Genomic DNA, 12,250 nt, shown 5'->3' on the forward strand with positions numbered 1-12,250 from the left:
TGGTCCCCCATCCCGATGCTCCCAGTCCCCCCAGCGCACCCTAGTCCCCCATCCCGATGCTCCCAGTCCCCCCAGCGCACCCTGGTTCCCCCATCCCGATGCTCCCAGCGCACCCTGGTTCCCCCATCCCGATGCTCCCAGTCCCCCCAGTGCACCCTAGTCCCCCATCCCGATGCTCCCAAGTCCCCGCAGCGCACCCTGGTCCCCCATCCCGATGCTCCCAGTCCCCCCAGTGCACCCTGGTCCCCCATCCCGATGCTCCCAAGTCCCCGCAGTGCACCCTGGTCCCCCATCCCGATGCTCCCAAGTCCCCGCAGCGCACCCTGGTCCCCCATCCCGATGCTCCCAGTCCCCCCAGCGCACCCTGGTCCCCCATCCCGATGCTCCCAGTCCCCCCAGTGCACCCTGGTCCCCCATCCCGATGCTCCCAAGTCCCCGCAGCGCACCCTGGTCCCCATCCCGATGCTCCCAAGTCCCCGCAGCGCACCCTGGTCCCCCATCCCGATGCTCCCAGTACCCCCAGCGCACCCTGGTCCCCCATCCCGATGCTCCCAGTCCCCCCAGTGCACCCTGGTCCCCCATCCCGATGCTCCCAAGTCCCCGCAGCGCACCCTGGTCCCCATCCCGATGCTCCCAAGTCCCCGCAGCGCACCCTGGTCCCCCATCCCGATGCTCCCAGTCCCCCCAGCATACCTTGGGGTCCCCACCTCCCGGTGCTCCCAGTCCCCCCAGCACACCCCGTTCTCAGTGCTCCCAGTCTCCCCAGAACGCCCCGGCCCCACCTCCCAGCGCTCCCAGTACCCCCAGCGCTCCCGGCCCCGGCAGGTCCCGGCCGGCGCCGCCCACCCGGCGCTGGACGGGGGGGGGTGTCCTCCCCGCAGTGGTACGGCCTGCCCCGCGGGGTGCGCTGGGAAATGTAGTCCGGCGTGGGGGGAAGACGGGGTGTACTCTGCGCATGCGTTTAGCTACACCGCCCTTTCTCCTCGTGGCCCCGCCTCCAGCCCACGTGACGCGGCCCCGTCCTTCCCGCGCGCTCACGTGGTGCCCGCGGCGGGGCGGACGGTGGCCGGCGGGGGTCAGCGCCCGCGTGCCGCGCTCGCTCTCTTCGGGCAGCGCCGGTGCCTGCGCCTCCGCCAGGCCGCACCGAGCCTCCCGTCCCCGGTCCTTCCCCCCTCCCCGAGCCCCGGGACTCCCTCCCCCGGCAGGTACCGGCCCGGCGGAGGCGGCGGAGGAGCGGCGCGGGGCCTGGCGGGCGGGGGAGGCCCAGCCGGGAGCGGGCTGAGGGGGCGCTGAGGCGGGGGTGAGGAAGGCCGGGGCGGGGAAAAGGGGAGCTGAGGGGAGAATTAAGGGCTGGGGGGGTAATTGGGTGTTGGGGGGGGGGGCGGGGGGGAAGCGGCGGGGGGGCGGGGCGGGGGGCGCCGATTTGGGGGGGGGCTGCGGGGGGGATGGAGCCGTGGGGGCGTTACGGGGGCGAGAGGATCAAACCGGGGTGGGCGGGGGAGGTGAAGGTGGGCTGGGGGCAAACGGGGGTGCGGGGGGGTGGGGTGCGCGGCTGGGTGCGTTTATAGCCTCGGGAGATGCAGCGGGGGGGGAGATCTGCTCCTCCTTTCCCCGGTCCCACGGCGTTCCCCTCATCGCCGCCTTTAACGAGGTATCCCCATCCCCACGTGCGCGGCGTGTCCCCGCCGCCGTCTGTCTGTCCGTCCATCCGTCCGTCTGTCCTCCCCCCCCCCCCCGCCAGCTGCCGCGTGGACACGCCCCGCTGCGCCCCCAGCCGCGGTGGGGGGGGCCCCACCGTCCCTCGCCCCCGCCCCGGGAACCGCGCTCATCCCAGGGGCGTCCCCTCCGCGTCTCCGCGCAACTCCTTGCGGTAGATCCCTGTCCCGCTTCCCACCCCACCGCAGGGACCCAGGATCTGCGCCCTCCCCCTCCAGCCGCTGACCCCTGCGCCCCCCAGGGCCCCCCAGCCGCCATGGACTGGCAGCCGGACGAGCAGGGCCTGCAGCAGGTCCTGCAGCTGCTGAAGGACTCGCAGTCCCCCAACACGGCCACGCAGCGCATCGTGCAGGATGTATCCTGAGGCAGGGGGTGTGGGGTGCGGGAAGCAACACACCCACCCGTCCCCATTTGAGCTGGGGAAAGGGGATTTGGGGATTTCCTTTGTTAACGGGGTCAGCAGCCACGGGAGACGGGGCTGGACCTGGGGAACGGAGGGTTTCCGTCATGTTAATCTGGTACAGCATCGCTGTCCTCGTTATGGGGCAGTATCCCTGTCCCCGTCACTGTCCTTAACCACCCGGGGCAGAAGCTGAAGCAGCTGAATCAATTCCCCGACTTCAACAACTACCTGATCTTTGTGCTGACGCGGCTCAAGTCTGAAGGTGGGTCGCTTTGTGGTCAGCGAGCTTTGGGGTCTCCTGGGTCCCAGGGCGGTAGCAGAGGTGGATGCAGGAGCTGAGCCCACCTCTTCTGGGCTTGGGGAGGTAGAAGTGGAGGGGATGCATGTTGTGGCCCCCTTTAACAACTCGTGCCCCCCCCCAGATGAGCCCACGCGGTCGCTTAGCGGCCTGATCTTGAAGAACAACGTCAAGGCGCACTACCAGAGCTTCCCCCAGCCCGTGGCCGAGTTCATCAAGCAGGAGTGTCTCAACAACATCGGGGATGCGTCTTCCCTCATCCGGGCCACCATCGGTGAGATGGGGCAGGGGCCCCCGCGGGGACCTCCGGCCCCCCCGCGCTAATAACCCCCCTGCAGGCATCCTCATCACCACCATCGCCTCCAAGGGGGAGCTGCAGATGTGGCCGGAGCTGCTGCCGCAGCTCTGCAACCTGCTCAACTCTGAGGACTACAACACGTGCGAGGTGCGCGGGGCCGGCCGGGGGGGCTGGGAGGGCTGCGGCTGGCGCTGACACCCCTCTGGCGCGCAGGGGGCATTTGGGGCCCTGCAGAAGATCTGTGAAGACTCCTCCGAGCTCCTGGACAGTGATGCGCTCAACCGGCCCCTCAACGTCATGATCCCCAAATTCCTCCAGTTCTTCAAGCACTGCAGCCCCAAAATCAGGTATGGGTGTGCTGGGGGGGACACACCTGCAGCCCCACGGTCAGGTGCAGAGGGATTGGGGGTCCCAGCTGGGGTGGGAATGTTGGGGGGCCGTGCCCAGAGCTGTCACGTGGCTATTCAATGAGATGGGGTGAGAAATTAGCTATTTCTGTGCTCCCTGCCACTGTTTGTGATTTGTCTTGGGGTCCCCTGGTCCCTGTCCTTCCCCCCAGCGGGTGGTCTGGCTCCATCCGTGACCCCATTAGGGTGATGCGGGGATTTGAGCCCCCCTAGACTGGGCAGCTCAGCCTGTTCCCATGTCCCCAGATCATCCCGTGGGGACTCTCTGTGTCATGCCAAGTCTGGACTGGGGCAGGAGGTTATTCCAGCCCAGCGCACGTTTCCATCTCATGAGCTAATTTAAGGCCGTGGGGTCTAGGAGGTGCAGGTGGCTGGGTTGACCCCCACTCCCAGTTCCTCACTGTTAGCTAATGAGCCTGCCGGACCCCCGCCATGGTCTGTCTCTCCCCCCAGGTCCCATGCCATCGCCTGCGTCAACCAGTTCATCATGGACCGGGCTCAGGCGCTGATGGAGAACATTGACACCTTCATTGAGGTGAGAGGCTGGGTGGGGGGAACCCCCCAGACTGCTCCCCCCCAGAACAGCTCCGAGAGCAGTTGGGGGTGAGTGGATTCCTGTGTGTCCCCCCACCCAGCACCTCTTCGCTCTGGCGGTGGATGAGGACCCCGAGGTACGGAAGAATGTGTGCCGCGCACTGGTGATGCTGCTGGAGGTCCGCATCGACCGCCTCATCCCCCACATGCACAGCATCATCCAGGTGTGACAAGGGGGGCAGGAGGGCTTCCACGGGATCCCTGGGTGGGTGGGTTGGGGGGGCTGACATATTCCCCTTGCCCCCCCTGCAGTACATGCTGCAGCGGACGCAGGACAGCGACGAGAACGTGGCACTGGAGGCCTGTGAGTTCTGGCTGACGCTGGCCGAGCAGCCCATCTGCAAGGAGGTGCTGACCTCCCACCTGGTGCAGTGAGTGCTTGGGATGGCCCCCTCTTGTCCCCCAGTCCCCCCAACCCACCCCCAGTCCCCCCAACCCACCCCCAGCCCCTGAATTCCCCACTTTGCCCCCCATAGGCTCATCCCTATCCTGGTGAATGGCATGAAGTACTCGGAGATTGACATCATCCTACTCAAGGTATGAGGTCAGGCTGAGAAAGCGAGGGTGCCTGGCTCCCCATCTGCCCCCCAGCTCTGTGGGGCTGGTACTGGTTAAACTGGAGGGACTGGGGCAAGGCAGGAGCTGCCCCAAGACCTCCTGGACATGATGACAGATTCAGAGCTGATGCCAGTGATGGCTGTTGTGTTCGTACTGTCTGATCCACGGGGGGCTGGGGGGCCCCAGGACGGGCCGTGGGGGTCCCCGTGGTGTGACATGATGTCTCCTGTCCCCTCAGGGGGATGTGGAGGAGGATGAGGCCATTCCTGACAGCGAGCAGGACATCAAGCCCCGCTTCCACAAGTCCCGCACGGTGACACTGCAGCATGAGGAGGAGCGGCCACAGGACCCTGACGATGCAGAGGATGAGGATGATGATGACACACTGTCAGACTGGAACCTGAGTACGGGCTCATTGTGGGGTCCCGGCCCTGGGTTTGGGCTCCTGTCGTGAGCCCTGGGGGCTCTGGACATTAATTAAACCCTGAGGTGCCTGTTCTGGAGGGTTTAACCCTGTCCCCTCTTACACGCCCGGCAGGGAAGTGCTCGGCTGCCGCGCTGGACGTCCTGGCCAACGTCTTCCGGGAAGAGCTGCTGCCCCACCTCCTCCCACTGCTCAAGGAGCTCCTCTTCCACCCCGAGTGGGTCATCAAGGAGTCGGGCATCCTCGTCCTGGGGGCCATTGCGGAAGGTGGGTGCCAGGCTGCCTGCAAAGGGCCATCCTCGAGCCGCCGCTGTGCCAGAGCTGGGGGTCTCTGAGCCTCCCTGTGCCCCCCAGGCTGCATGCAGGGCATGGTGCCCTACCTGCCGGAGCTGATCCCTCACCTCATCCAATGCCTGTCGGACAAGAAGGCGCTGGTGCGCTCCATCGCCTGCTGGACCCTGAGCCGCTACGCCCACTGGGTGGTCAGCCAGCCCCCCGACATGTACCTCAAGCCCCTCATGACTGAGCTGCTCAAACGCATCCTTGACAGCAACAAGCGGGTGCAGGAGGCGGCCTGCAGGTAAGGGCTGGGGGGACAATTTGGAGCTGCCCGTAGTGTTTTGGGGCAGGATCTGCTGGATCTGAGCCCGTCTCTGGGCAGGATGAGGAACCTGATGAGTTGAGTCGCTGTGATGATGGCGTATTCGTACTGTCTGACCCAGAGTGGGGGTGCGCAGGGGGCTCAGCCCTGGCATGGGGGGCTGCTGACACCCTTTCTCCCCCATCCAGCGCCTTTGCCACGCTGGAGGAGGAGGCCTGCACGGAGCTGGTGCCGTACCTCAGCTTCATCCTGGACACGCTGGTCTTCGCCTTCGGCAAGTACCAGCACAAAAACCTGCTGATCCTCTATGACGCCATCGGGACCCTCGCCGACTCTGTGGGCCACCACCTCAACCAGCCGGTACGATGTGGGGTGTCCCGCTCCTGGGGGTCCTCACGGCACCCCTGTGCCGTCCCTGTGCCCCAGCCCAGGACTGGTGATGACAAGTGACAACAGACATTCGAATCCCGAACACCCAGTGTGGATCTCTCTGGTCTGATGGTCCCTGGGCTGAGGGGGAGCAGCCCTGTGCCCCCCATGTTCGTCCCCATCCCCCGCCGACAGTGTCTCTCCCCCGGGGTGCAGGAATACATCCAGAAGCTGATGCCTCCGCTCATCCAGAAGTGGAACGAGCTGAAGGACGAGGACAAGGACCTCTTCCCGCTGCTGGAGGTGAGCCGTGGGGCACAGAGGGTGGTGGCAGGGGGGGCTCCATGCCCTCGGCCCCCTCCCCTCACTCTCCCCCTGCCCGCAGTGCCTGTCCTCGGTGGCCACCGCCCTGCAGAGCGGTTTCTTGCCCTACTGCGAGCCCGTGTACCAGCGCTGCGTCACCCTGGTCCAGAAGACGCTGGCTCAGGCCATGGTGAGCAGTGGCCCCCCTTCCCCAGGTGCCGTGGGGTGTGACCCCCTGTGGGGTGACCGCGGCCCCCCCCCTTCCCCACAGATGTATAACCAGCACCCGGAGCAGTATGAGGCCCCCGACAAAGACTTCATGATTGTAGCCCTGGACCTGCTGAGTGGTTTGGCCGAGGGTCTTGGCTGCCACGTGGAGCAGCTGGTGGCTCGCAGCAACATCATGACACTGCTCTTCCAGTGCATGCAGGTGAGGGGTTCCCCAGGACCCCCCCTCAGCCTGGTCCAGGGGCCACCGGGACCCCCCAGCGCTCACCCCCTGCCCGCTCCCTGCAGGACACCATGCCTGAAGTGCGACAGAGCTCCTTCGCCCTCCTGGGCGACCTCACCAAGGCCTGCTTTGTGCACGTCAAACCCTGCATCGGTGGGTGCCGGGGCTGTGGGGGTGGGTGAAGTGGGTGGACCCCAAAAGGATGTGCTGGGGGGGCGGGTCCCTACTGCTGACCTTGCTTCCCCCCAGCTGAGTTCATGCCCATTCTGGGCACCAACCTCAACCCCGAGTTCATCTCTGTCTGCAACAATGCGACCTGGGCCATCGGGGAGATCTGCATGCAGATGGGTGAGCACCTCGGGCCCCCTGGAGCCCCCCAGCCCCCCGGGAGCTCAACTGAACCCCTCGCCCTGACAAACCCACCTCCCCCTGTCCCCACCTGGCAGGGGCAGAGATGCAGCCCTACGTCCAGATGGTCCTGAACAACCTGGTGGAGATCATCAACCGCCCCAACACCCCCAAAACCCTCCTGGAGAACACAGGTGAGGCTGGGGGGGGTTCAGTGGGACCTCCAGGTGGGGATTTGGGTTGGGGGGGGTTCTTTGCTGGGGAGAGGGCCTTCGCTGCCATGCCCCCCCCAAACCCCCTTTCTCTGCCTTCAGCCATCACCATCGGGCGCCTGGGCTTCGTCTGCCCACAGGAGGTGGCCCCCATGCTGCAGCAATTCATCCGGCCCTGGTGAGTTTGGAGGGGGCTGTTCTGGGGGTCCGCTCACCCCCCAGGAGAGGGGGGAGGAGCACTGAACCCCAATTTCCCCCGTCAAGGTGCACGTCCCTCCGTAACATCCGGGACAACGAGGAGAAAGACTCGGCTTTCCGTGGCATTTGTGTGATGATCGGGGTGAACCCTGGAGGGGTCGTGCAGGTACTGGGGGGGCGCCCAGTGGTTCTGCCGGGGCTGGAGGCTGCCCTTAAGCTGCAGGGACGGGGGGGTTGCTGCCCTTGAGCTGCGGGGTTGGGAGTTCCCGCTCCCTCTGTGGCTCAGGGGCAGCCACCACCCCCTGGAAGGGTAGATTTTGGGGGGAGCTTGGCTGCAGCCTGGCTCTATCCAAAACGGGGGTGTCTCTGGGCCTCTCCCCAGCCTGCCCTCCCCCCGCATTTTGTCCCCCCATCACCCCCCTCTGTGTTCCACCTCCCCAGGACTTCATATTCTTCTGTGACGCTGTCGCGTCCTGGGTGAGCCCTAAGGATGACCTGCGGGACATGTTCTATAAGGTCAGCGGGGGAAAAACGGGGGTGATTGGGGATGCCTCAGGCCACAGGGGGGCCCCCTCCTCATTGTTAACCCCCTTCCCAGATCCTCCACGGCTTCAAGGACCAGGTGGGTGAGGAGAACTGGCAGCAGTTTTCGGAGCAGTTCCCACCTTTGCTCAAGGACCGGCTGGCAGCATTTTATGGGGTCTAGGCCAGGCAGAGGCACTGGAACCAGGTGCGGGGAGAGGGACAGCACCCCCAAAATGGGGGAGGCAGACAGACAGATGGACCTCCCCCCGGATGCACAGACCCTGCCTGACCCCTCTTCCCTATCCCACAGGTCGGCGCTGGAAGGCCGTCGGGACGGCGGCTGTGAGCGGGCGACCCTGCGCCCGGGGGGGTTCAGGGGGGCGGGAGGAGCCGCGTGGGGGGACCACGGCACGATGCCCCCCCACCCCATCCCCAGCCACCCCGGGGTGGGGGGCCCAAGATCGGTTTCACCCCTGGGGGGAGAAAGGGGAGGGGGGACTGGGGGTGGGGGGGGTCCATGGCGGCCACGAGGGAGGGATGGACCCACGGCAGGGGCACCCCAAAACCCTGGGGGGGGGGAGGGGAGTAAAAATCGGGGCAAAAGGGTCCAAAAATGGGGTGGCTGGGGGGGGTTGTCGATCCCCCCCCCTTTTCGCTGTAGGATGTTCCTGTTCCCCCCCGCCCCGCATGGTGCCCTTCCACCCCCTACCCATGCACACATTTATGGAGACAAACCTATAGGAACATATAGAGCGGCCCCGGGCTGGAGGGGCGCGGGGGGGCCCCGTGGGGCGGGCGGGGGGCCGAGCCGCCACCGTTGTGCTTTGTCGTGAGCGAGTCGGTGCCACGTTTCTTGTGTTTTCTTTTTCCCCGTTTCGTTCCGTTTTTTACCGTTTACAGGGCGGGGGGGGGGGGGAGGGGGGGAGGTGGGGAACGACGACGCCCCGCAGGGACCGGCTACGGCGGGGGGGGGGTGGGGGGGTGGGATGGGGGAACGGGGACGGGGACACCGGGGGGCGGCGGGCCCGGTTGCACTGCGCCCCCTTGTTCCTGCTTGGTAAAGAGAGTCAGCTGACCCTCCGCCGTCTCGGTGCCGTTTCTTTCCGCCGGGGGTGGGGGTGTTGCCGCCGCCTCGCGGGGCCGCCGCGGCTCTTCTCGGTGGCCCGGCTGCCGCACGTGGGCCCCTTCCGGCGCCGCTGGATGATGTCAGGCCGCGCCTGTCGCACTCATTGGAAGAGGCGCGGGTCACGTGGGGGCGGTGCAGCCGTGCCAGCGCGCCGGAAGCGGATCCTACCGTGGCCGTGGCGACGGGACGCGGCGGGGCCGGGTCGGGCCGCGCCCCGGTACGGGGGGGCGGGGGTTCGGGGAGACCCAGACCTAGCGGCGGGGGCGGGCGGGGGGGGGGGGGGGGGCGGTGAGGTGATGCCGGGCGGTTTCGGTACCGGGGCTGGAGGGACTTGGGCGTTGGGCTGGGTCCCGGTCCCGGGCGTTGCCGGAACCGGGGGCTCTGGGGGGATTTGGGTCTGGCCCGATACCGGGGGTGGAGGGGTCATTGAGGCGGGGAGGTCCCAGGGATCTGGGGGGATCCCGCTCTTGGGTGTCCCGGTTTGGGGCGAGTCCTGGTGTTACTGGTGGGGGGTAGGCAGTAGCAGGTACTGACATCCCCAACCTCAGCCATGGAGGGGGTCCCCGCGCCCGACGACCCCGACCGGCAGGCGCAGGAGTATGTCACCCGACTGCGGGGCCCGGGGACCCCCGCCGGCCGCCCCCCGCCGCTCCCCGCCGCCCCGACCCCGGCACCCAGCCCCCCCGCGCCCCCCCCGCGCCCCCCTCCGGGGCTGAAGCGGCCGCCCCCGGGCGGGGAGGGCGCGGGGGGGCTGCTGGCGCTGCCGCTGGAGCTGCTGCTGGAGATCTGCGGGTACCTGGGGGCGCGGGAGGTGCGGGGGGTCCTACCCCGCGTCTGCCGGGTGCTGCGGGAGGTGGCCCGGGACGCCGTGGCCTGGCGGCTCCGTCTGCAGCGCAGTGCCCGTGGACCCTTCCCTGTCCTGGAAGGTGGGTCTGGGGGCGGGGATGGGGTGACTGGGGGACCCCCTGATGCTCTGGTTCCCTTTGGCGGGTTGGGGACCACAAAACATTTCCCTACGGTGGGTTGAGGGCGTCCCTGATGCTCCATTTCCCTGCGCTGCCAATCCTCGGGGCACTACAGAGGGTAAACATGGGAAGTTGGGGATACCCTCTGACCCCTCTATTTCCCCACAGTGGGTTGGACCCCTCCCCAACGCCTTATTTTCCCCACTTTGCCACCCCTGAGGTGGCTATGGGACACTGCATGATGCAAAGAGGGTGGCTTGGGGACCCCCTGGTGCCCTGGAACCCCCATCAATTTAGCCCCCCCCCCCCCCCAACACCCCCATTTCCCCTCAGAGGAGGGGTTTGACTGGTCAGCTGCCTGCGTGGACCTGGAGGAGCACCTGCAGCGTTGGGGGGGTGGCGGGGTCGCCATGGAGCACTTCTCCTTGGACGAGGGACACTTTGCCTCCGTCGATTCTGTCCTCTTGCTGCAGGTGGGGATGCGCCGGGCATTGGGGGGGGGTCCCCCAGTTCGGGGGGTGTGTGGGGGTGGGGGTGGGGGTGTGTGTGTGTGTGTGTGTGTCTTCGCCTCACCCCAACTACCCCCTCCCTGGCAGGGAGGGACCCTCTGTGTTTCAGGTGCCCGCGACCGCAATGTCAACCTGTGGGACCTGCGGCAGCTGGGCCAGGCCCCCAGCAAGGTGCTGGTAAAGGCGCTGGGCACCGAGCGCAATGGGACGCACAAGGTGGGGGGCGCAGCTGTTATCTCCCCCTCCCACCTCGGTTCCCCGCCTTGCGGAGGCGCTGGGGGTCCTGGAGCAGTTTTGCGACTGGTCATGGGTTTGGGTGCTTCCTCGTAGGGCTGGGTCTGGTGTTTGGCTTCCCAAGACAACAAGGTGTGCTCAGGCTCCTGGGACAGCACAGTGAAGCTGTGGGACCTGGAGGCTGAGGGGCAGCAGTTCGGGGAGATCAGGTAACACATGGGGGGGTCCTGGGGGAATTCAGGGGTCCCGGTGGGGTCCAGCTGAGCCCAACTCTCCCCTCACCCCCAGGGAGAAGGCGGCTGTGCTGTGCCTCTCCTACCGCCCCGATGTCCTTGTCACCGGGACTTATGACAAGACGGTGACAGTCTACGATCCGCGAGGTTGGTCCTGCCTGGAGTTGGGGGTCCCCAGCAGGGCAGGGGGGGATGCTGGGGGGCCCCCGGCTCATACCCTTTCCTCCTGCAGCCGGCCAGGCCCTGGTGCGCAGCTACAAGCCCCATGCCAGTGCCGTCCTGTCCCTGGTGGCCGACGATCGGCTCATTGTGTCGGGCAGCGAGGACCGGACCCTTGTCGTCTTTGACCGCCGTGCTGATGGGGTCCTCCAGCGGCTGCAGGTGGGTCCTGCTGCCTCCCAAAGCCCTCGGGGAGCTGGGACGGGGCTGGGGGCTCCGTCCCCCATCACCTGCAGCCCAATCCTTCTCTTCCCTCCTCAGCTGGAAAACTACCTGCTCTCCATGTCATACCGGGGGACGCAGCTCTGGGCTGGGGACAACCAGGGCCGGGTGTATGTCTTCGGGAACAATGCTGGCAGCTTCCAGCCTGCCCGGGTAGGGACTCCAAGGGGTTTGGGGGGTGTAGGGAGGGGCTGGGTGCCCCCCGATGCCTCACAGTGTGGATTTTTTTGTGTCTCCCCTCCTGCAGTACTTTGACGTGGGGCACCGGCTGCAGATCACAGGGCTCTGGTACTCGCTGGGGTCCCTCTACACCACATCCACTGACAGGACACTGCGGGTGAGGGTCCCTCTGTGCCTGCCACATGGCACCAGGCTGGGGGGGCCCTGCTGACCTGGTTGTGGGGGACTGGAGGGCTGTGAATGACTTTCGCTCTCTTGCAGATACATGTCCCTACGGACCCTCCCCGCACCATCTGCTCTTGGACGCATGATGATGTGCTCAACGGGGTAAGGAGGCACTCACACCCTCACACACGCGTGTGCAAGCACCTTGGCTTCCCCCACCGTGGCATCTGCCGTGCTGGTTCTTGCACTGGGGGCTCCCCAGAGTGGAGGGATGTCCCCACAGCAGGTCGCCCCGGCTCCCCTGATGTCCCTTTCATCCCCTCTAGATTAGTGTGGAGGGCAATGTGGTGGCAGCCGCCTCTGGAGGCCTCTCGGTCGAGGTGTGGAGGCTCCGGACCTGATGTGCCATTGTGAGCCCATACTTGTGCTGCCCAAGAAGTGAGGCTGGGGGGCTCCCCGCTGCTGAGGGGGATCTGTCCCCACTTCCAGCGGGCTCCCACCGGGTGCAGATACCCCTCTGCGCCCCCCAACATGGAGGAGACGGTCCAGCCCTGGGCCCTCAGTGGGGCTGGGAGCTGCCATCTGTTCGTGGGTATTAAAAGGATTTGACTGGAGCAGAGGTTGCGTCTCCCCGCGGGGGTATCCGTGGTTTTGGGGCGCTGCGGGTGTGGGAGGTTTCGGGGTAACCCAGG

General features: G+C 66.8%; 2 protein-coding genes and 1 non-coding gene across 4 annotated transcripts; all 3 read left to right on the forward strand.

Annotated features, from left to right (window-relative positions):
* Positions 1-1,024: 1,024 nt before the first annotated feature.
* TNPO2 (transportin 2) lies at positions 1,025-8,573 on the forward strand. Of its 2 annotated transcripts, none has more exons than XM_064437296.1 (25): positions 1,025-1,205; positions 1,905-2,071; positions 2,306-2,381; positions 2,542-2,691; positions 2,756-2,862; positions 2,929-3,062; positions 3,576-3,657; positions 3,758-3,880; positions 3,969-4,087; positions 4,193-4,253; positions 4,513-4,678; positions 4,813-4,965; positions 5,053-5,278; positions 5,488-5,659; positions 5,885-5,971; positions 6,054-6,161; positions 6,243-6,401; positions 6,488-6,575; positions 6,672-6,770; positions 6,869-6,964; positions 7,085-7,160; positions 7,247-7,346; positions 7,622-7,696; positions 7,779-7,910; positions 8,016-8,573. In XM_064437296.1, exons 2-24 carry the CDS (start codon positions 1,973-1,975, stop codon positions 7,884-7,886), a joined length of 2,664 nt encoding a protein of 887 aa, XP_064293366.1. In that variant the 5' UTR covers positions 1,025-1,205; positions 1,905-1,972; the 3' UTR covers positions 7,887-7,910; positions 8,016-8,573. The 2 variants fall into 2 exon arrangements, with proteins under 2 accessions (XP_064293366.1, XP_064293367.1); XM_064437297.1 differs by having other exon boundaries at positions 1,958-2,071.
* LOC135310179 (small nucleolar RNA SNORD41) lies at positions 4,374-4,440 on the forward strand. Its single transcript, XR_010370382.1, has one exon. It is a non-coding gene; the product is annotated as a small nucleolar RNA SNORD41 (small nucleolar RNA).
* Positions 8,574-8,935: 362 nt separating the features above from the next.
* FBXW9 (F-box and WD repeat domain containing 9) lies at positions 8,936-12,172 on the forward strand. Its single transcript, XM_064437226.1, has 11 exons — positions 8,936-9,048; positions 9,380-9,757; positions 10,130-10,269; positions 10,393-10,521; positions 10,636-10,748; positions 10,828-10,919; positions 11,005-11,153; positions 11,253-11,366; positions 11,461-11,550; positions 11,655-11,720; positions 11,885-12,172. The coding sequence occupies exons 2-11, from the start codon at positions 9,382-9,384 to the stop codon at positions 11,957-11,959; spliced, it is 1,344 nt and encodes a 447-aa protein (XP_064293296.1). The 5' UTR covers positions 8,936-9,048; positions 9,380-9,381; the 3' UTR covers positions 11,960-12,172.
* Positions 12,173-12,250: the final 78 nt, after the last annotated feature.

The sequence above is a fragment of the Phalacrocorax carbo genome, chromosome 30 (genome assembly GCF_963921805.1).
Source record: "Phalacrocorax carbo chromosome 30, bPhaCar2.1, whole genome shotgun sequence".
Classification (NCBI taxonomy): Eukaryota; Metazoa; Chordata; class Aves; order Suliformes; family Phalacrocoracidae; genus Phalacrocorax; species Phalacrocorax carbo.